Source organism: Akebia trifoliata, chromosome 5 (genome assembly GCF_017979445.1).
Source record: "Akebia trifoliata isolate Shusen 1 chromosome 5, ASM1797944v1, whole genome shotgun sequence".
Taxonomy (NCBI): Eukaryota; Viridiplantae; Streptophyta; class Magnoliopsida; order Ranunculales; family Lardizabalaceae; genus Akebia; species Akebia trifoliata.
The window spans coordinates 5,042,223-5,065,574 of NC_141379.1; the positions used below are offsets into that span (position 1 = coordinate 5,042,223).

General features: G+C 33.7%; 1 protein-coding gene across 1 annotated transcript; it reads right to left on the reverse strand.

The window, feature by feature from the left end:
• Nucleotides 1-1,017: 1,017 nt before the first annotated feature.
• LOC147401178 (DDT domain-containing protein DDR4-like) lies at nt 1,018-11,945 on the reverse strand. Its single transcript, XM_086442351.1, has 12 exons — nt 11,296-11,945; nt 11,105-11,215; nt 5,800-5,886; nt 5,662-5,699; nt 5,485-5,566; nt 5,229-5,335; nt 4,887-5,043; nt 3,239-3,331; nt 2,985-3,108; nt 2,759-2,801; nt 2,428-2,616; nt 1,018-2,332 (listed from the first exon to the last, which is right to left on the reverse strand). Exons 1-12 carry the CDS (start codon nt 11,695-11,697, stop codon nt 1,576-1,578), a joined length of 2,190 nt encoding a protein of 729 aa, XP_086298477.1. The 5' UTR covers nt 11,698-11,945; the 3' UTR covers nt 1,018-1,575.
• Between the last annotated feature and the right edge of the window lie 11,407 nt (nt 11,946-23,352).

Here is a 23,352-nt window from a genome sequence, read left to right on the forward strand (position 1 = left end):
TCTGGTCAGCCTCATGAGGGGTAGCGACTCATTGTACTCATGATGAATATATGGAAGCAAAAAAAAAAAAAGCAAATTGAACTGTTGTACTGCACCTTTCGGGTATTTGAAGTGCTTTGCCAGGAATCACCTGAACCTCAACTCACACCCTTAGTTTGAGACCATCCACCATTACTCATGTAATTTTAGTGAAATATCACTTCCAGAAAGGTTTCTAGTGCTGTTATTCATGTAAATTCAATGGTTTTGTGCCAACAATCTGCACTAATAAATATTTTTTGAGAATTCTCTTTGATTAGGGATCATCCGTGCTTGTTATTCATGAATACAGCCAATCCTCCAAAGGTTATCTCTAAATGTTTTTTTTGATAGGCAAGAGATTTATTTATAATAAACAAAAACAAAAACAAAAAACAAAAAAAAACAAACAAACAAACAAAAAGAGAGAGAGAGAGAGTGGCCAAGGCTACCAATAAAAGCGTGCGCACGACACACACACACCAAAAAAAACTATTAAGAGCGGCAAACAGAAAGCTAACTCAAGTATCACATAAAAGATCCCATTTGAACAAAAAGTCTTCAAAGAATGCTCCTCTAAATTCCTGAAAATTCTTGCTCAAGTATAACATAAGGCCCAGGATATCTATAAATTTCAGGAACCAATGAAACCTTGGTCACTGCAAAACATAACCACGACAAAACAAACCAAGAAATGCCAAGCATAAACAAATTTAACTATAAAAAAAAAAAAAAAAAATAGAAGCAAAGCACATCAGGAAGTTAGAACATAACTGCAAAAATGCGCCAACAATAACAGAAGGATTAAATAGTTAAAACAACTCATATAACAGTTAGCCATTTATAGAAATGTAGGTGTCCCTACAATCTATCAATTCCCTGCAGCAACTGAGGATTTTCTTCCTGAATGAAGACAATATATAATAGTTTCGAAAGGCAAACCTAACCATGAACTTGAATATAAAAAATCTAAATAGAAGAAAAAATTATCATTCATGATTTCTTTTTTTTTTTTGGAATTTAAGAATGTTGAGATCCGAAACTACCGAATATACTTACCTTGTCAGAGGGACGCTTCTGTCAATAATGTTCCAGGAAAAACCAATTACAGTGCAGGTTGGCAAGAAGCTCCTGTAGACATGGACGGGTTTGGACATTTAAAGGCTACTATTTATTTTTCTTTTCTTTTCTTTTCTATTCTATTCTTTTTTTTTTTTTGGTTACCATATCAACTTAAAAGGGTATATTGTACATTGATTGGATAAAAAAGGGCTGATACAGAACTCCATATAAATTCAAATCAAGAAGTACTAGAATGCATCATATATTAAGATGACTACCCTAACTCTACACAATCTCAGCATCATGTTGTGCTACCTCCTGGAAACAACTGAATAGATTGCATTGGAGTGGCTTCTCGCATTACACCATAGGAGAAAACTCAATAACCATAATCCCCTTCATGGCCTTAAAGCAAAAATTTAGAAATTATCTATTATACACCCACCTTCCCTTAAGAGAAGACAGAAATCTTCACTTTTGATACACTTTTCCCTCTTAGAAATTGTCTGTATCTTCATCTCCCATTGTCATGGTAGGGCCATCATCGAAACAGGTACCTGGGGCAAGCTCGTTTAGGTCCAAAAATTGCCGTTTCCCCACCCCTTCTTCAGCTTCTTCTTGACCCGAGCTAATTATTTTCTCAGATGGCCCACTTTGTTCCTTGTCTGGTGTACCATTGTATTCTTGAATTGGTGGCTCGATTTTCATTTCCTGCTCATCCTCATTACCCTCAGATTCTCGAGTTTCCGTCGAGAATTCCACATTATTGCTTCCATCCGAGTGCCCATCTGAAGCATTTGACTTATCGGGTTTCATAGAGTCGGGTTCTGAATCTGACAGCTCGTATTGTCGATAATTTATACGGTTACGGGTGGCCCTTTTGCTACGTCTGAGACCTGATTGCAGCTCATCAACGGATCTTAATTTGGTTTCCATCCGTGTATGACCACGATGTTTCTTAGATCTTCGGGGCTCATTATTACCATCACTACTAAAAGAATCTTCTTCTTCTTCTTCTTCTTCTTCATCTTCTTCTTCTTCATCTTCGGCATTTTCTTCTTCCCAATGGTACTCCTCATCTCCCTCAGAGCTACTAGACACCTTCCTATGTTTCCGGCTCCTCAGATATTCCTCGTCATATATTGCTTCTCCCATTATATCATCATCACTATCAAAGTCTGCCTCATTATCCGAAACAGCTTCAACAAATTCTTTTACGGAATATCTCTGAGGCCTCTGTCGCCGTCGATCGCTACATGTCATAAATATTCAGTGGGCACATAGATAAGTGACTGGTTATAACAGCCAAGAAATTTAAGAGACAAAAATGAATGGGAGGTAACATACCTACGGTCTAGAGGTCCAGGTTTATGCTCTTCGTCAGTTTCTTCATTATCAGTTGACTTTGGAGATGGCACATCATAATCGAAATGTTGAGGAGTATGTGAAGGACCATTCAATCTACCATTAGCAGATACCTCAGTTTTCACATTAACTTCTCTTCTGACAATGGGTTCTGGGGAAGATTGTCTTTGCCTGATATACAAACAAAAATGCCACAAACTTCAACAATAGGAACATTTTGGTGGTGTCAAAATTAAATGACAATTCTTCCAAGATGATATAATATGAAATCCGAGATGATGGAGATATATGATCAAGCTGAGATAATCCATACTTTGTTATCTTTATAGCCTCGTTTATTGACCGGTCGTAATCATCTGCAATATTGTTCAAAGTAACCATCAGTTACATGGGTATGCAGGCTCACATATGAAATATATGATGGGAAAATAAGAAAATTCTGCAATTAATTTTTTTTTTTTTAAAGTGCACTTGATGGGATCCCATGCAGAACAGAAAATCTAAGAATATTTGAATAATTCCAAATTCATTGTTCTTACCAAAAGTATAGGTGACAGGTTTTCTATCACGCAGGGAGCGTCCTGAGACAAGCCCATCTGCACCCAAAAAGCTATCAAGAAGGATGGCTTGTCTATGTTGTTTTTTCAACAACCTCTCCTTCCTCTGAGAAAACAATAAGAAGTCATAAACACTTCAATTTCTATAAAATAGGAATGCTAGGGAGTATCCCATATGAGAGATCAATAGAACCCAGTTAAAAGAAAAGATTTTTTGAGGCAAGAACATTGAGTACCTTATGAATCTTCTCAATTTCAGGGAGCAAGTCGATTTTTACCCTTTTTCCCAGTGCAGCCTCTGTTCTATTTTTACTAGAGAAAAGCTTCTCCTGTAACCAAATGGGCAAGTTCAAATAAGAGAAAGGTAAAAGTGAAGAAGAGAGAAAAATGGCATCTCATCCATCTGTAAATGTTTGGCAACAATTTTGAAAATTGTCAAGGAAGAAGGAATAATAAATTTTGTTTCTTTATGAAAAGAGTTTCCAAGTTAAACCTATTTAAGTTGCTTCTGATTTTTTTGTTATTTTTGATAAATATAAATTTATTAAAGAGGAGTTCGAGGAGACCTACCTAATTACAAGCTAAAATGTTAATCTAACATTGTGCTGAATACATAAGATCGCATCTAAATAGAAAATCCTCAAAAAAATATCCCTTGGAACTTATCAAAAGCCATACACAAAATACAGCAAACCTAAAATACTATTGATCACTTCCTGAAGAGACTCTTCTTTCCCTCAAAAACACTTCTGTTCCTTTCTTTTTAGGTCCCCCAAGATACAGCAAAAGCTATTAGTATCCACTAAATCTCTTTTAATAAAGCATAGTTGAACTTACTACTATCCTATAACATTTCTCTTTTAATTTGATTGCTTTGTGTCTGTCACAAAGCACTCCAAAAGTGCACCTCCACTTTAACCATCTACCTTTGCTTCTATGGGAAACATCTTCCTCATAGCCTTAATCTTTGTCTATTTTTTACTTCATTCCACTCCAGATAACCATGATGCCACAGTAACTTCCCTACTCCAGTACCAAATATGCCTCTGCTATGTCCATCCAAGCATCAAATTGATGAGATAATCGGCTGGTAGAAATAACCCTAATAAGACCCTTGGTATGACAAAAGGTTAAAAAAGTACTCCCTCACCCCCCACAACTTCCATAGTCCATAAGGTCGTCAAATTCGAACATATACAAAATTGGACCAGATGGGCTAATTAACTTGGCAACTTTATCATTGGCAGTAGGTCCAAGAGTGCTGATCCACATGCTTTAAACAAGTAAACAACTAGATATGGGTGTCAACAAATTCTCTTCCGGTCATTAGATAAATTAAAAGCTTCACCTTGGCATCATACACAAAAAATAAAATAAAAATATACCTTTTGAATGTGATTTCTTATCCATTTTTCATCAATAATTTAGTTTATTAACAAAAGAAGCCAACATCATTCAGATTGTAGAGGAAATGTTTATTGAGACATCAGACCAAATAAAATTGGGTTCCACAACAAACAAATTCTTTTTGTATCCCTAACAAAACATATTAAGAAAAGGAGAGGGAAAAAAAGAAAACTAAAACAAAAATTACACACTAGGCTGGGTAAAGAGGATCCAATAACAAACAAAATCCTTAGAATATGCTGCACTAGCCAGGGCACGCCATATTGGCATTAGCCAACCCCAAAGCTTAGGGACAAGGCCTTGTTGTTGTTGTATAGGTATGCTAAATATACTTTTCTTTCTATATCTTATTTAATTTTAGTGCAGAGGTAAAATTCCACCAGAATAACACCAGGTCTGCACATCATCAAAAAATGATTCTGAAAATTATATGCATCTTCAGACATTATAAAAAGCAAACATCAAATAAAAACTTACAGAAACTTCTTGGAATTCATCCAAATTGGTGGCAACTGTTTCCCACTGGCAAGATACAGTTGGGAGAGAAGGAATCCCCTTTGCCTTCACCTTCTTTACCTCAACTTTTCTTATTTCCCTGTATAATCGATGACCAATGATAGGATCATCCTCATACCTACATCCAAAACAATTATAAAGAGTATGATCTCATACTCTATGATAGCACAATAAATTGAAAGCAAAGATCAAAATTCGTTAGTTGGAAACTGCTACATTTAATATCAAAAGAACTACTTCAGAAATATAACTAATGAAGCTCGATTGTATGATTTATCAAATTGACAAGCAAATTTAGTTTACCAGTATGAAATGCCATGTGAATCGCCCCCACTACGTTCTTTACGAAATACTGGAAGTTTTGCACCATGTTTTAAGCTATCATCTATATAGTTCCGAATATCTTCTTGCTGCAAAATCAGAAACAGTGCAACAATTTCTCCAATTTTAAAGGTCAAAACACAGTAAAAACTATAAAAATAAAAAATGATAGCTGGGGAGCATTGTCCAAGAACTGGAAAATGGAAGGAATTATATTTTTTTTATTAAATGATGCTACCTCAACACGAATGTCACATAGCGCTTTCAAAATCACAACGCGGGTCCCGGGGTCAAGTTCCTTGTATGCTTCAACTTCCGTTCTAAACAAGTTAACATTATAAACAAGTCCAGAGAATAGTTATGTGTATGTTGTAATCCAATTATGTGCGTAATCCAAGTGTAAAAAGCAACCCACCCATGTGATGCAACAATGGGTATTTCTCCATCCGCAACCTGCAATAGAGTAGGAAGCTCATATTAATTCAAGCCTACTACATAGATTCACGTCACAACATTGTGAACAAAATAATTAAGTGGAAATAGGATCACATACCCAATGCCACCAGTCCCTCAATTTTCTGCATAACACTGTAACCCAAGTAGCACGCCCTAACGCCATCCGGGTAATAGGAGGAATTGCCTATAAATCATCATATTTGGATTAACACGCATGACGAATGATAATAGCACTTCATCTATATTATAAACAAAGATATATTTTACATTTCATAAAGGAATCAACAAAATACATGAGTGGATTAAAACACGGACTTAGTGAACAGAAAAGTACAAATATGCAACAACTAAATGCAAGAATAAGTTTTTATCAAAATCATAAACTAATGATATCTCTACGTGATCATATTTCTCCCCTTCTTCCATATTCAACAACCATCAAATTTGTAAGACTAAAGCAGCAATCCTAGGGCGATAAGGACATCGAAAAAATGCAAGCAAGAAAAACTATTTTCCACGTTAACATTTCACTTACAATTGAACACATTGTAAGACACACAGGTTCTCACAATAAATAAACATTCATTAAGATGGCTCTCCAGGCCTTCACTTATCCATGGTGAGCCAGTTCGCTTCGTCGCACAGTCCCTATACTATGTGTTTCAAGCTGATGGATTCAAAACCATTCAACCTTGAGTCCATTCAACCTGGTCCTGTCAACTGCCATAGGGGTAGGGGCGGAGCCACATAGAGCCTAGTGGGGGATATAGCCCCCACTAAAGTTTGAAAAAGAATAGAGATTTACCTCCATGTTGCACTTTCGTTTTAAAGAAAACCCTTGTAGTTCTGACAAGTCCAAGACAACCTTACTTTATCATGTTTGTTACCCAACAAACCTTGGAGTGGGACACACATCATTTCAAAAGATTAAGTACTTTTAATACCCTCAGTTCTTTAAATCAAATACCAATTATATCCTCTCTCCTTTCAACATCAATTATCTCCTAAAACCATGAATCAAACCCATATGGGGAATGTTAATGTTCAAGACCTCATGGGGACATTATCATTCTCCAACACTTTTTTTCCAATAATACCCCTATCCATTTTGTCATTTAGTGAAAAAGACGAGGGTATATTAGTCTTTTTTCATAATAAATGCTTATTTATGTAATTAATACTTGTCTCTTTCATAATAAATGCTAAGGGCATTTAATCTTTAGAATTAAATGTCTTGTTATAATAAATGATTTGGCAATCAATGCAAACAAGCATTTATTGTGTAAAAGACTAACATACCCCTATTTGTTTTCACTAAAAAACAAAATGAATAGGAATATATATATATATGGGAAATGTTCAGCACCCTAAGTTTTACCACACACTTTAACAAACGTTTTTTGTCCTACATGGGTTAGAAGTTTTGGAATGGGCTGATTTTTGGTGAGGATGATCTCTATGATTAGAAGATCATCCTCCCCAAAAATCAGCCCATTCCGAAATGTTTAGCCCCATGTTTACACGTTGAAAAATCGTGGACCGTCCATTTTTTGTAAATCAATTTTGATGGGGTTAGAAGTTTTGGAATGGGCTGATTTTTGGTGAGGATGATCTCTATGATTAGAAGATCATCCTCCCCAAAAATCAGCTCATTCCGAAACTTCTAACCCATGTAAGACAAAACGCGTTTGTTAAAGTGTGTGGTAAAACTAAGGGTGCCGAACGGGACCCTATATATATATATATATATATATATATATATATATATGTATTTGAACTACAATTTTGTGAGGTATAAAGATTGAGACAACGGAGTAGAACACACAGCCCCACTTTATTGGCTTTCCTCTTCTCCCCACCTTCAACTCAATTGTCTTTCCTCTCCTCCCCCTCTTTTTCAAAAATAACTCTTTAATTTTATTATCTTTCCTCTTTTACCCCTTCAACTCCAAAGAGGATGCATGTGTCATAGGCACGGGTAAACTCTAGTATATATAATAAAACAGGAAGGTTGTCCCCCTCCATTGTCTCAATCTTTATACCCCATAAAAAAAGTATCTTGAGAAAAACTTTTACCTTTATTACTTTTTTTTCTTCCCCCCTTTCCATGAATAACCTCCACCTTACTGTCTCTCCTCTTCTACCCCCTTTTCCAATAATACACCTTTAACTTTACATATTACCTTTCTTCTTCTTCCCTTTTCCAATAATACCCCACCAATTTTATTGTCTTTCCTCTTCTCTCCTTCTCCAAAATATCCCTCCAACTTTATTATTATCTTTCCTATTTTATCCCTTTAATCCCAAAGAGAATACCCTCCAATAATACCCCTCCATCTTTAGTATCTTCATTTTTTACTCCCTTAATCCTAAAGAGGATGCACGTGCCTACCCCTTTGTGTCAAGATTTACACGCCATAAACAATGTATCTCGAGGACAATTGTCCCTCCTTTGTCCTCTCTTTCTTCCCCTTCCCAAGAATTAATACCCCAAACATTATTGTCCTTTCTATTCTACTCCTTTCCAAAAACACCTCTCCAAGTTTCTATATTATTTTTACTGTTTTCTCATTTTCCACTAGTACTGGTCTAAATTTATTGTTTATCTCTGAAAGCTGTGACTTTGGATCACCAATGTGGCCATGTGTGCCCAATGATGATTTTGGGAGAGAGAATTGATGTTAAAGGAGAAAGGATATAATAGGGGTATTTGATTTGAAGAATGAGAGTATTATAGGTAGTTAATCTTTTAAAAGAATATGGGTCCCAATCCAAGGTTTGTTCAGTAACAAACTTGATAAAGTAAGGTAAAAATCCAATAGTGGGGTCTATTCCGTATATCTCTCAAAAAAGATAAATTAATTGAAGTTCAACTCTATGCAAGAAATAAGGTTTGTAGAGGCGTATTTTTATGCCTCTACATGACCAAAATATATAGATTTATCCAACATTAGTTTTTAAAAAAAAATAAGTTTATAGAGGAGGATATTTCTACCACTATATACCTTAAATATCTAAATAATAAAACACAATGGTTGACCCCACTCTCTTTATTCTCCCACATAAAGACTAGCTAGGATTTAATCTTGCTACGAATTCAAGGAAACTTTTAACTATAGTTTTTCCTATTCTCTTCATTTCCAAGGATGCCCTTCCAACTTTGTCTTTCCTCTTTTACCTTCCTCTCTAATAATACCTCTCCAACTTTATTGTCTTTATTCTACTACCATTTTTTTAATAATATCCCACCAACTTTAGTACCTTTCCACTTCCACCCCTTAACGTAGGCACAAGCAAACTCTAGTTTTTTTTTTTTTTTTTTTTTTTAAACATAAGTTCTATAAAGACGGAGATATAGAAGCAATATTTAAAATAAAATAAAAATTAGAGAATAAGCTATAAAAATTAGAATTAAATACCTATGTTTTTAACCAGTCTACCTCAATATTGAGTGATCTTTGAATGACTATTGTTTCTTATATTTCAAGGTTCAACTTGTTTTTAATTCATTGTTTCGCAACTAGAAAGTGACGAGTCCAACATTGGCATAGAAGGAAACCATGATTATCGATCAACCATCATTAGCATTTAGCCCCCACTGGCAGAAAATCCTGGCTCCACCCCTGTATAGGGGCACTGACAACACACTCAAATACAAGTCAGCACAAATAAAACTATTTTGTCTAGCATAATTTAAGAAAACCAGAATCTCTAACCCTAACACTGGGGTTTTTTCCAGGTTCCAATAATCATCCCAAATCTAGCATTCCAAGCCCAAACATATTATATAATCAATCGGTGCCTCTAAAAAACCTTACAATTAACGTAAATTGACCATGGATATAAAATTATCACATCAAGCCAACTACATCATGAACTTTCCAGGGGTCCAAATAATAATCTTCCAAAACTCCTATAGGGTGAGGATTTAAAAGCAGAATCACCACTCTAGGTGTCTATCCTTTGGAGGAATTAATTTCGGTCCGCAATCGAAAACTCTCTCAGTGAGGGAAGGGGATGAACACAATCTGAAGAATGCATGGATAATAAGCTAATTGAAGCAAAGCATATAAGAAGCACAGATGCTCATGCCCATGACAACCAAAGCCAAAGACAACATTTACAACAAAACTAATAGGATGGATAATTCAGAACTACAAAGAATCTCACACAATACTATTCCAGTTTAGACGAATGAAACAAGTTGAGACGTGGCATTATATTATTGTATGGGGATTTTGAAGAACTATCATGCCATCCCATAAAGTGCACGCCTTATGGAAAACTTTTGAATAAAAAATACTATTATATAACAATACTACAAAAATAGAGGAGGATAAAATATAACACATATGCATAAGGCATATGCTTGAATCAAAAGAGACCAAAAAGGTATGGACATAAAAATTTTCAAAGTCTCTTTAAATAGGGAGACACCCTTTGAGGAAAATGGTGTTTCCTTAAAGCTGGAAGGCCTTTTTTCATAGTCTTCCTTTTGAGTGAGTATCAAGGCATAAGCCTCCTATACCTCTGTACAACATTGGTCTGTATTAATCATCAATGACATTTTATATACACTTTGTTTTTGCTAGGTAAGTGGGATTAGTAGTCAGCACAAAGGTGGCTTCAACAGGTTTTAAATTTGTTTGAAACTATCATACCATCCCATTTCATACACACATCCAAACCTTAAATTTGTTTGATTTTTTATGGTAAGTCATCAAATGAAATATTCTTGAACTCTACATTTATCTTCAAGCTCAGTTTTTCCCATTCAATGGAAATCTCTAAAACCCTTCTCCACATTTGAAGGACCTCAATCAACATTCGGTTTACATCTATGTTCATATTTCGATATTAGATCAAGATTATTAAATTCTTTGAACTTCTGAAGAAGATTTATCAAAACCTATAATGAATCCAAAAAAAATAAAACACACAAGTTTACTCGACATATTTTTTTATTATTAAAGTATCAACTACAAAGGCTTAAAATGAACACCACACTTACAGCCGCAAACTAAACTCCAAAACAAAATCTTCTTTATATGCACAGAAAAAAAAATGTATTTGAACCACAATCCCGCCAATGGAAAAGATAGAACTTTTCATAAGAATCTACTTCAGATGCATGAAAATAAAATGGAACAAAAGAAAGCCAACCTAATGTTACCACAACCAATCTATAGTCTTTATAAGAATTTGATTTTCCATTCGCATTAAACTACCAATATAAGAATTCAAAAGTAAAAGCTACCTTGCAAAAGATCAAACCCATGAAAGTTACCATAAATGCACTACATAAATTAAGAACATTTCCTGTCAAAGTCTATTCAATCAACAAAAACCCCAATTTTGAAGTAAAAAAATAAGATCCTTTCTTTTTTAAACAAAACACCAACCTTTAAGAGAGGTATATGTATGTCATCCAAAGTGCTGTTTGGTGTAATCAAAGCAGTCTCAAGCTCTTCAGCCGTGAATTCTACCGAAATATTCAAAAGTGGCCTAAAAATCTACACAGAGAAAAACCCATTAAAATTAAGCCCAAACAAATCAAACCCAGAAAAGGAAACTAAAAAAATTCGCTGCTCACATGTAAGAAATTAAGAAGGGAAGCTAACTCCCACATCGAACGTAGATTCCACCGCGGCAATTGAGACATCGGGGGTGAGTTAACTAGGGGCGTAATGATCTTGCTGTATTTCTGCTGCTGTTGATTCTGATCTTGTTCGATTCTCTCCTTCTTGGTGGGACCAGATTTGCCCTCAATGGCAGGTGCGGAGGAATAAAGTCGAGCGGACGAGCGAGCCGTACATGCGCGACGTAGACGATCTTTTCTTCCGGTGTTGTTATTGGTGGAGTTGGTGATGGTGTTGGTGTTGGTGTTGGTGCTGTTGCTGTTGTTGTTGTTGTTGTTGTTGTTCCGCCATCGATCTTCTGGAGAAGATCCCTCTTGGGGAATCTCTGGAGGGGCATCTGAGGTTTCTTCGGACATCTTCGACAGATCAAAGGGGGTTCGAATTACTGTTTGAGAAAAATTACGCGAGAGATCCGGAGATCGCGTTGGAGACCAAAGTGAGAAATCGAGAAGGAGAGAGGCTGAAATAGAGGGATAAAGGTGAGATTTTTAAGGGTAGAAACAGTGCCTCTACCCATCACCACATTTATCTCTGAGAGAGAAGAAGCAGAAGAACAGAGAGAGAGAGAGAGAGAGAGAGAGTTTGGTGTGGAGTCTGGTTATTTATTTAACCTGGGTTAGTATTTAGAGTTTGTGGTTAAATTTTTCTGCTTTTTCATCAAAGAAGGAAGACAAGGCAGTTCAGGTACTCCTATGAGATATATTAGAGATGTGTGTGTCAATTAGAACCGTTAATTTAGTGGGTCCAAAAGAGAATTTTATAATCTCAGAAGATCTCAATCGTCAATCTCCTGATAAAAAGGAGCGCATATGGGCGTTCAGATGTACAGGCAGCAATCAATAAACAGATCTAGTCAATAGAGGGGTGAGATGTATGTCAATTGTCAAAGAGCATATAGTTTGAAGGAAAATGCTGAACTGACTTTCCTGGACACTGCACTTAACACTGTGCTGACGTGGTACTGAACAGAGAATCGTAGATTTTCTACTTGAATCTCTACGAAAAAAATCTATGGTTCTTGTGTACTGCCACATCATTAGAGTGTCCAACTAAGTTAGTCTAGAACAACTCTAGTTTGAAAACTCTAAGAAATGAGATCAATACGGTCCATCCCAAAGTTACGGTAAAAGTTTATCTGAGTCTTAGTTGAAGGATTTCGGGTCCGTTACATGAATCAAGTTAGTTCATTCATTTGTTCTAAACATCTTTTATTAAAAGGGACTAAATATCATATTTTACTATCTCAATCACATTTTTCTTTATTTTTCTTTATTTCTTTTAGAATATTAGATTTTCTATATTCCTTCTAATTAGGATTATAATTGACTTTTGTTGTATGAAGTCAAATTATCTTGATAATAGCCTACCAATGATTGCTCCATTTTCTTGAGTGCATTTTGTTTTAATTTTTATCTTCTTCTCTTTTTGATAATCAAGTATCCCTATAGACAATAGATCAAGTATGTATCTGGACTTTGCACATTCCATAGACCATGGTCTTGTCCAAGGACTAGTCCTAAGGCACATGTAGCACCCGCACATCACACATACCAGATAAGTGAGAGTGTGTCCTCACGGGTGGTCTCTAAGAAATTAATGCTCGTAATGGGTATCAAACTAACAACTCATGGCGTTAATTACTTATCGACCTGACATCCATTTTAACATTTTTTTTCTTTACATGTTCAATCTACTAACAAAATGTTTTTTGAATGTCTAACATTCAAATCCAAAATACATCATTGATTTTAGAGAGCTACTATTGTCACACTAAATTTTACTAATGCCACAACAATTCCTTTATAAATCACCAAAAAATTATAAATTTCTTAACTTGATAAGATAAGTAAAGGTCGATCCACAGAGAGAAGATTTCACAACAGATAAAATCTAACCTAAGAAAATTATTTTTAACCCTTCTATCTAAAGTAGCTCACACTTTGGAGCACCATTTGGTTGCCCACACTTGCAATCCACAAAGAGGGTCTTGGTGGCGGGATCGGGCCTCAGATTCTTACAAAGCTGATGTTGCCAATTTAAACTGCAACCCAATAATCATAATGGTGTATAAAAAAATTCGACTTAATGAATAAAAAAATGAGACAATTGTGATAATACTAAATCACTTCTAGGGTCAAGAAATTTAATTAGAAAAAGAGAATCCATTTGAGTATTCTCCAGGTTGTGTCAATGACACAAATGTCACTTGATTTTTGTGAAAAGTTATTATGAATAGGAGTGGCGGAAATAAACAAATTTTATAAAGAATAAGAAGAAAAGGCTACAACATCAAAGAATCTTGAATTAGACCATTAATTGATAAAACATTCTTCAAGCTTAGATTAAAAAAGCATACAAGACCACGAAAAAGACAACGTCTACTAAAATATTTGAGGATATTAGGAACAATGAAGGAGTTGGAAACAAATGAAGACGAACCAATAAGAGTTCTAAAAATCCTTCTTCAAAGCAAGCATGGCATACAACTCAAGCACAAGTCCAGGGTCTTATTCAAGCCTTGAGTCTTGCCTGATTTAATTCTAAGATGCTACACCAGCAGGCAAGGTTTTAGTCTCGACTCGAAAAGAAAATACATGGGTCAAAATTTTATTTACAGAATTGCCATTGAACTTATAAAAAAAAAAAAATCTTTGATAAGTATAAAAAATTGAACTATATTAGAGCTAAATAAGAATTGTCAATATGAAAATGAAATCCCAAATAATACATCAACACCATTATAATAGCTAAAATCAATACCTTGTTTATTTGGTGGACGATAATAAATTAACAGTATACATTAGTCAATCACAATAAGTAATAAACCTTTTGGCACAGGCATTCAGACTTCCTTGTCCTTAAACGTGACATTAAGGTCCAACAATCTGATAACATAAAGATGCACAGCACAACTACGTGATTGGGGTTATGCCAAGGCCTCAAGACTCAAAATAGGTTACTGATGAGAGGCATCATTCAACATTCAATATGCTGCTTTTGCAGAATGGAGGCCAAAGATGAAGCACATCTCTGCATAGGGTGCAAATAGGCCTATGAGATCTAGCAAAAACTTCTTATGAGATCTAACATAAGCCATACAAATAGGCACTAGAGTGTTGAAATTGAATGGTTGTGCAAAAATGTTGAAGGAAAGAATCTCATCTCCACAATCAAGAAGCTAGCCTTCAATGCTTTTATCCACCATATTTGACTCGAGAGGTGTATACGACTATTTAAGAACAACTACATCCCTCCAAACCTTCTTGAAGCTATCATAGTTTAGGATGTGCAACTAAGGATTCAAAGTGTTGAACCGTCAGTAGAAGACAACGCATCATCAAAAGCTTTTATGAGCTCATGCAACTTGCAACCTAGGTTTGAGATGATAACTCCTATCAGTTGCAAATGGGTCAAGCCTCCAAAGGACTTCCACGTGTTTAACTCAGATAGCACGCTAAAAGAAAATGTTGGAGGGGAAGGTGTCATTATAAGGGACAGTAGAGATCTGACAATCGGTGCTCTTGTAGAAAACACTCAAGGAAGATCAGTCATTTTTCACAAACTTTAGACTATCTCAAAAGGAATGAACATGGCTACCTCCCTTAATGTTAAATCCCTAAAGGTTAGAACTAATTCCAAATTTGTCATAGACTGCATTAATAAGAGAACTAACGCTCCTTGGAGAAAAGAAAGAACCATGCAAACGATCAAGACAAGAGCAACACACTTCCGAAGGAGAGTTCTCCTTCTACTATAGGGAGAGTAATTAAGCAATTGACTTCGAGGCTTCTTTTCTTAACATGTCCAGGGTGATTATTTTAGACACACCCCCCTCTCTTAATCTTAAAAAAAAAAGAAAAAACCAATAAGCAAATAAAAATTAATAATAATAAATGTTTAATGCTTAAAATGATAGAAGGACAGTTTTGCTTCATGGAAATCACATAATCATGAGCTAGTGTTTTAAAACCCCCGATCTCCGATTGGTCGATTTTATGATACTTCATGATAAAGAAAAGAACTTCATATTTTTAATATTTATTTCGTCATTTCTATATATGGTTCATTTATTTAATTTTTTATACACACATCAAGGAGGCAGAAACTCGCATATATAATTCAAACTTTTCAAATGAAGAAGGTGAATAAAATTGAGGTTTCAAAACAACTACATGGATCTGAGGTGAAGTATCATTTGATATCACATATTGAAGGATGTAAATTAATAATACTAAGCAGAAAATTAAGTGAAACATAATAACATATAATGTCCTTGAATTATGATTGAAAAAGTGGTTCAATTTCAATCAAATTAAAGCGGGTATTTTTCATGAATATCACATGAAACAAAATAGAATGTATCAATTCCAATAAATATTCAAAATAAAACCCACCCATGGATTGCTTAAGTGGTAAGGGCGAGCACGTGAAGTGTGGGTTAGGCACACATCATAGGTTCGATTCCCTTCTTGGATTTTCTCATGATTTAACTGGGGGATCATGGTGGTGGGTTGCTATGGTAGTCCTCCCCGAGATTAGTCGTGGTGCGCACAAGCTGACCCGGACACTCGATTAGCAAAAAAAAAATATTCAAAATAAAATAAATAATAAAAACAATAAGTAAAGAAATGTATTTGATATGTCAGGTAAGAAATGTGATAAATTAGGCAAATAACTTCATAGATCATTGTTGGATTCTGTATAATTTTTTATTTACAAAAAAATCAATCTTTTTCATGTATACGAAAGAATAAAATAAAGATCATAATCTGAATAATCTTTGCTTGATCCAGGGAAATCATGTTAACATCGTCATCGAAATTTAGATACGTGTAGTTGTTATAATGGTGGTTCAATGTGAGTTTATTTACCAAATGAGATTGAATCCAGTACAGAATCCTTATGTTTTTAGATATTTTGTTAGTAACAGTGGCAAGGGACTGTAAGTATGAGAAAAGTTCTGGAAGAGTACATGATTGTTATCCTTTAGATATTTTGTTAGTGACAGTGACAAGTGGCTGTAATTTTCTCTGGAGATTTAAAGCAACATGAAATGTTAGTATGATTAGAGAAGTAAATCCCTTACATATTCAACATAATTTGGGTTACAAATTTATTAAAAATAATAATTTGGAAGAAACTGGAATGAATGCATTATATATACTAACAAGACATTGTTTACAAGTAATAGAAATCAATGGATGAAACAAATAAATTCGCACAAAGTCAAAATAAACCAAAAAAAAAAAAAAAAATACACCAAAAATCGAATTGTGTAAGATGATTAGTATCGATTTGGAGTTCTTAACTCTGAGTTTCAGAATCTAAAAGATTCCTAACTATCACATGGTTCATTGATAAAAACTAGGAAGAAAATGCAGATAATTAACTCCCTCGTGGAGGGGGAAGTCATTAATTTATTGAAACATAAGCTGATTGTTGTTGTTTCCTCTAGACATGGATGACTCCTTTTATAGACTTATAATAAGTAAAAACAACAACTAACAGAACTAGAAATTAGACCAAAAATTATAATCTAAACAAAACAAGATAGAAATTGAATTTTGAATAGAATTAAAACAAAAGAGAAATGCTGTCAACGGATGCTTATCGGTTCGAATACATCAATATTAAAATTCGAATCCAAAATTTTTATTGATATCCGAATTTGAATTTGAATCTTATGGATGTTTTAAAATTCTATCCAAATTCGAATCCGATTATCTTATCAAATATTGGATAATATCCTATTAGAATTCAGATAATTAGTATATAAAAAAAGTATAATTTTTTCTCATCCAACTGATTTTTCATTATTAAATTTTTTATTATTATATATTATACTATTTATATAATAAATAAATAAATAAATAAAATATATATTATATTATTTATATAAAAAATTAATCAAATAAAATAATATATATTATATATTATTTCGAATCGGATATTATCGGATTCGAAATGTTAATAATTGAATATGTATCCAATAAGGATTCGAATATATAAAACTATCCGAATTCGATATCCGATTTTTCGAATTCAAATTTTCGACTATCCATAGACACCCCTAGTTTTTGGCCAACGCCCCACCCTATGACATGTTGGCTCACAATCCAACAAACATTTGACATGTGGCATAATGACATCAGCAATAAAGAGATTTTCTCTCTCTTGCCCATTGCCCACATATACATATTTTTAGATTTCAAATTTTAAAAAGGGTCGTTGGGCCCACATTGATGATCACTTTGACAATCCAACAACACAGTCTTTTAAATTTCATAAATATATATCTATATATTTCAAGCTTGATCCAAGGTGTTGAAAATGAACGGTCATCGAGCACCCAAATTTAAAAATAAAACTTAATGGTGAAAAATAACCATTTTTATTTAAGTTCATATAATTTTGTCTTTTACAACTCCATTGCATCGGCATATTTTTGAATGTTACAATGTGATCAAATCATAAAGTTTACTTTTTTTCACTATGGGCAGGAGAGAGAAAAGGGCATTAGGGGCATTGGAAAACAACGTGCATTTAGCATCACTCAAAACAAAAACTATATCATTTATTCCATCTCTCCTTGGGCACAAATCATTCATTAAGATGGAAACGTGCTTCTAATTTTTTTTTTTTTTTTCTATAAATTAAAAAAAAAAAATTTAACTCAAAAATATAAGAAAAATATTTTGCTTTTAAAAAGGCAGAGGATGACGATTAACTTCAATACACACTACAAAGTGCAAATTATTTAGGAGAATGACTGGAAATAACTCTTTAGTCTTTACTGAGAATATGTACAGAATAGTTCCCTAATAAAAAATAAGAAAAGACCCACTTAATAAAATATTAATCTATTAAGAATTTTTTAAAGATTTTTTTTAAAACAATACTTGAAATGCCCTTTTAACAACTTGGCAAAGTGGTTTGATCGTGAGGAGACTCCTCCATATTTTGTGAAATACTGGAGATGCCCTTATATTCACAAATAGATGACATGCCTCTTGACCTTGGCCATCTCTTGTAGGTTAATGAAAATGATCTATAAGAGATCATGAATGCCCTCAGTCCAGGTCATTGTCATCATTCATGTTGGGTCAAAGATTACTTAAGGATTCTTTTTTGATTGATCGGTAAGAGATGATCATAGTCAAAGGGAGTGTCATTAATTTTGAAACATGGGAGTACCTCAAATATTTTCAAATTAATACGTTTCTTTAAACTTCAAAAAATGTTGAAAGGGTAATTACAACATTTTCGCTTCAAAAACACTTTTAAGACTAATATTTGATGAAATTAATACTAAAGAGTTCATATTTTTTTTTAGAATGAACTTTTTATACATATTTTCAAAAATAGGACTTTGTAATCATTGTCCCAAATTATTTTTATGGTTAATATTAAGAGTCATGTTGGGGTGACATTCGATTTACTACAATTCTTGCATTTCTTACATGGTGTGCACACATAACCTTAGATGTGTTTTCTCGAGATATGAGTAAAAGCACTACGGCTATGTGTACACACCACGTCACAAATGTAAGAATTGCAATAAAACTAATGTCACCCTAGCATTAATTAAGGTTGTGTTTGTCCACCAAGAAAAAGTATCCAAGGTGTGGTATAAGATACGTTATCCTTGAAATTTGTGTTTGTTTGGCGCATAAAAAAATTAAGAGGATTTAACCTAAATCAATAGGAGCTTAGCGTGACCAAAAAACTTGCAAAGAGGAATCCCACAAAAAACTTGGGATTCCTCTTTCCCACTTTTTGTAAATTTCCATTTTTCTTTAAAGAAAAAAAAAATTATTTTATTATTTCAAATTTGTTGCAAAAGCTAAAGAAAGCCTCACATAGTCAAAATCCAATCTCAATATTTCTCAATGCACTTCTCTCCCTCCCTCTTTTTCTCTCTCTTTTTTGAGAAACATTTTTCTTACTAACTTAGTAAGATTTTAAGTCTTACTAAGGGTAGTTTTACTCAAATAGATTTCAACATTAACAATCCAACATCACAGAGAAATTTCATATATATATATATATATATATATATGAACAGCGTTATTACAACCCCTATTACGACTCACATTGCGACACACCGTTTTGTCTTATATGGCCAAAAATGTTTGGAATGGGCTAATATTTTGTGAGGATGATCTTTGTGATGAGGGGATAATCCTGGCAAAAAATCATCCCATTCCAAAACTTCTAACCCCATCAAAATTGATTTACAAAAATTGGACAGTCTATAATTTTTCAACAAAAATTGGGCGGTCTAGAAGTTTCATAATGAGCTGATTTTTGGCAAGGATGATCTCTTCACCATAGAGATCATCCTCATAAAAAATCAGCCCATTCCAAACATTTTTGCCCATATAAGACAAAACGGTGTGTCGCAATGTGAGTCGTAATAGGGGTCGTAAGAACCCAACCCTATTACAACTCACATTGCGTTTCGGCTGAAATTTGCGAAGAAGACGAAGTTTCGGCTGAGGCTGAAATTTCGTTTTTATTTTTTATTTATTTTTTTTGTTAACGGGAAGGTAGTTGTAAATATAGAGATTTCATCGTTTTAAAAATGGGTCGCGATCTGGACCGTAGATTTAATGAATATCGAACGGCTGAAATGGTGAGTCACGATGTGAGTCGCGATATGTGTCGTAGGAACCCGACCCATATATATATCATATTCAAAAAAGAAATTTTGAAAATAAATAAAATTCTATCCAAATTCGAATCCGATTATCTTATCAGATATTGGATAATATCCTATTAGAATTCAGATAATTAGTATATAAAAAAAGTATAATTTTTTCTCATCCAACTGATTTTTCATTATTAATTTTTTTGTTATTATATATTATACTATTTATATAATAAATAAAATAAAATAAAATAAAATAAAATATATATTATATTATTTATATAAAAAATTAAACAAATAAAATAATATATATTATATATTATTTCGGATCGGATATTATCGGATTCAAAATGTTAATAATTGAATCTGTATCCAATAAGGATTCGAATATATAAAACTATCTGAATTCGATATCCGATTTTCGAATTCAGATTTTCGACTATCCATAGGCACCCCTAGTTTTTGGCCAACGCCCCACCCTATGACATGTTGGCTCACAATCCAACTCTCTCTTGCCCATTGCCCACATATACATATTTTTAGATTTCAAATCTTAAAAAGGGTCGTTGGACTCACATTGATGATCACTTTGACAATCCAACAACACAGTCTTTTAAATTTCATGAATATATATCTATATATTTCGAGCTTGATCCAAGGTGTTGAAAATGAACGGTCATCGAGCACCCAAATTTAAAAATAAAACTTAATGGTGAAAAATAACCATTTTTTTTTTAAGTTCATATAATTTTGTCTTTTACAACTCCATTGCATCGGCATATTTTTAAATGTTACAATGTGATCAAATCATAAAGTTTACTTTTTTTCACTATGGGTAGGAGAGAGAAAAGGGCATCAGGGGCATTGGAAAACAACGTGCATTTAGCATCACTCAAAACAAAAACTATATCATCGATTCCATCTCTCCTTGGGCACAAATCATTCATTAAGATGGAAACGTGCTTCTAATTTTTTTTTTTCTATAAATTAAAAAAAAAAAAAATTTAACTAAAAAATATAAGAAAAATATTTTGCTTTTAAAAAGGCAGAGGATGACGATTAACTTCAATACACACTACAAAGTGTAAATTATTTAGGAGAATGACTGGAAATAACTCTTTAGTCTTTATTGAGAATATGTACAGAATAGTTCCCTAATAAAAAATAAGAAAAGACCCACTTAATAAAATATTAATCTATTAAGAATTTTTTAAAGATTTTTTTTAAAACAATACTTGAAATGCCCTTTTAACAACTTGGCAAAGTGGTTTGATCGTGAGGAGACTCCTCCATATTTTGTGAAATTCTGGAGATGCCCTTATATTCACAAATAGATGACATGCCCCTTGACCTTGGCCATCTCTTGTAGGTTAATGAAAATGATCTATAAGAGATCATGAATGCCCTCAGTCCAGGTCATTGTCATCATTTATGTTGGGTCAAAGATTACTTAAGGATTCTTTTTTGATTGATCGGTAAGAGATGATCATAGTCAAAGGGAGTGTCATTAATTTTGAAACATGGGAGTACCTCAAATATTTTCAAATTAATACGTTTCTTTAAACCTCAAAAAATGTTGAAAGGGTAATTACAACATTTTCACTTCAAAAACGCTTTTAAGACTAATATTTGATGAAATTAGTACTAAAGAGTTCATATTTTTTTTTTAGAATGGACTTTTTATATATATTTTCAAAAATAGGACTTTGTAATCATTGTCCCAAATTATTTTTATGGTTAATATTAAGAGTCATGTTGGGGTGACATTGGATTTACTACAATTCTTGCATTTCTTACATGGGGTGCACACATAACCTTAGATGCGTTTCCTCGAGATATGAGTAAAAGCACTACGGCTATGTGTACACACCACGTCACAAATGTAAGAATTACAATAAATCCAATGTCACCCTAGCATTAATTAAGGTTGTGTTTGTCCACCAAGAAAAAGTATTCAAGGTGTGGTATAAGATACGTTATCCTTGAAATTTGTGTTTGTTTGGCGCATAAAAAAATTAAGAGGATTTAACCTAAATCAATAGGAGCTTAGCGTGACCAAAAAACTTGCAAAGAGGAATCCCACAAAAAACTTGGGATTCCTCTTTCCCACTTTTTGTAAATTTCCATTTTTCTTTAAAGAAAAAAAAAATTTATTTTATTTTTTCAAATTTGTTGCAAAAGTTAAAGAAAACCTCACATAGTCAAAATCCAATCTCAATATTTCTCAATGCACTTCTCTCCCTCCCTCTTTTTCTCTCTCTTTTTTGAGAAACATTTTTCTTACTAACTTAGTAAGATTTTAAGTCTTACTAAGGGTAGTTTTACTCAAATAGATTTCAACATTAACAATCCAACATCACAGAGAAATTTCATATATATATATATATATGAACAGCGTTATTACAACCCCTATTACGACTCACATTGCGACACACCGTTTTGTCTTATATGGCCAAAAATGTTTGGAATGGGCTAATATTTTGTGAGGATGATCTTTGTGATGAGGGGATAATCCTGGCAAAAAATCATCCCATTCCAAAACTTCTAACCCCATCAAAATTGATTTACAAAAATTGGACAGTCTATAATTTTTCAACAAAAATTGGGCGGTCTAGAAGTTTCATAATGAGCTGATTTTTGGCAAGGATGATCTCTTCACCATAGAGATCATCCTCATAAAAAATCAGCCCATTCCAAACATTTTTGCCCATATAAGACAAAACGGTGTGTCGCAATGTGAGTCGTAATAGGGGTCGTAAGAACCCAACCCTATTACAACTCACATTGCGTTTCGGCTGAAATTTCGTTTGAAATCAGATCTGAAATTTGCGAAGAAGACGAAGTTTCGGCTGAGGCTGAAATTTCGTTTTTATTTTTTATTTATTTATTTTGTTAACGGGGAGGTAGTTGTAAATATAGAGATTTCATCGTTTTAAAAATGGGTCGCGATCTGGACCGTAGATTTAATGAATATCGAACGGCTGAAATGGTGAGTCACGATGTGAGTCGCGATATGTGTCGTAGGAACCCGACCCATATATATATCATATTCAAAAAAGAAATTTTGAAAATAAAAAAAATGGGGCTTGATCTAAGGTTTTGAAAATTGATGGCTACCGAACTTCCACATAACTACAAAAATTAGATTTGAAATTCAATGGTGAAAAAATAACTTTTTTTTGAAAGAAAAAATCCAAGATTCATAGAATTTTGTCCTCTACAACCCTAAAGGATCGGATCATGTTTTTTTATGTCACTAGGTGAGCCAAGGACCCTTAGTAAGGGTGAAATCCTTACTACCTTTCTTTTACATTATGAAAAATTGAGAGAGACATAACTGACCATAATGGAGAAGTGCTGC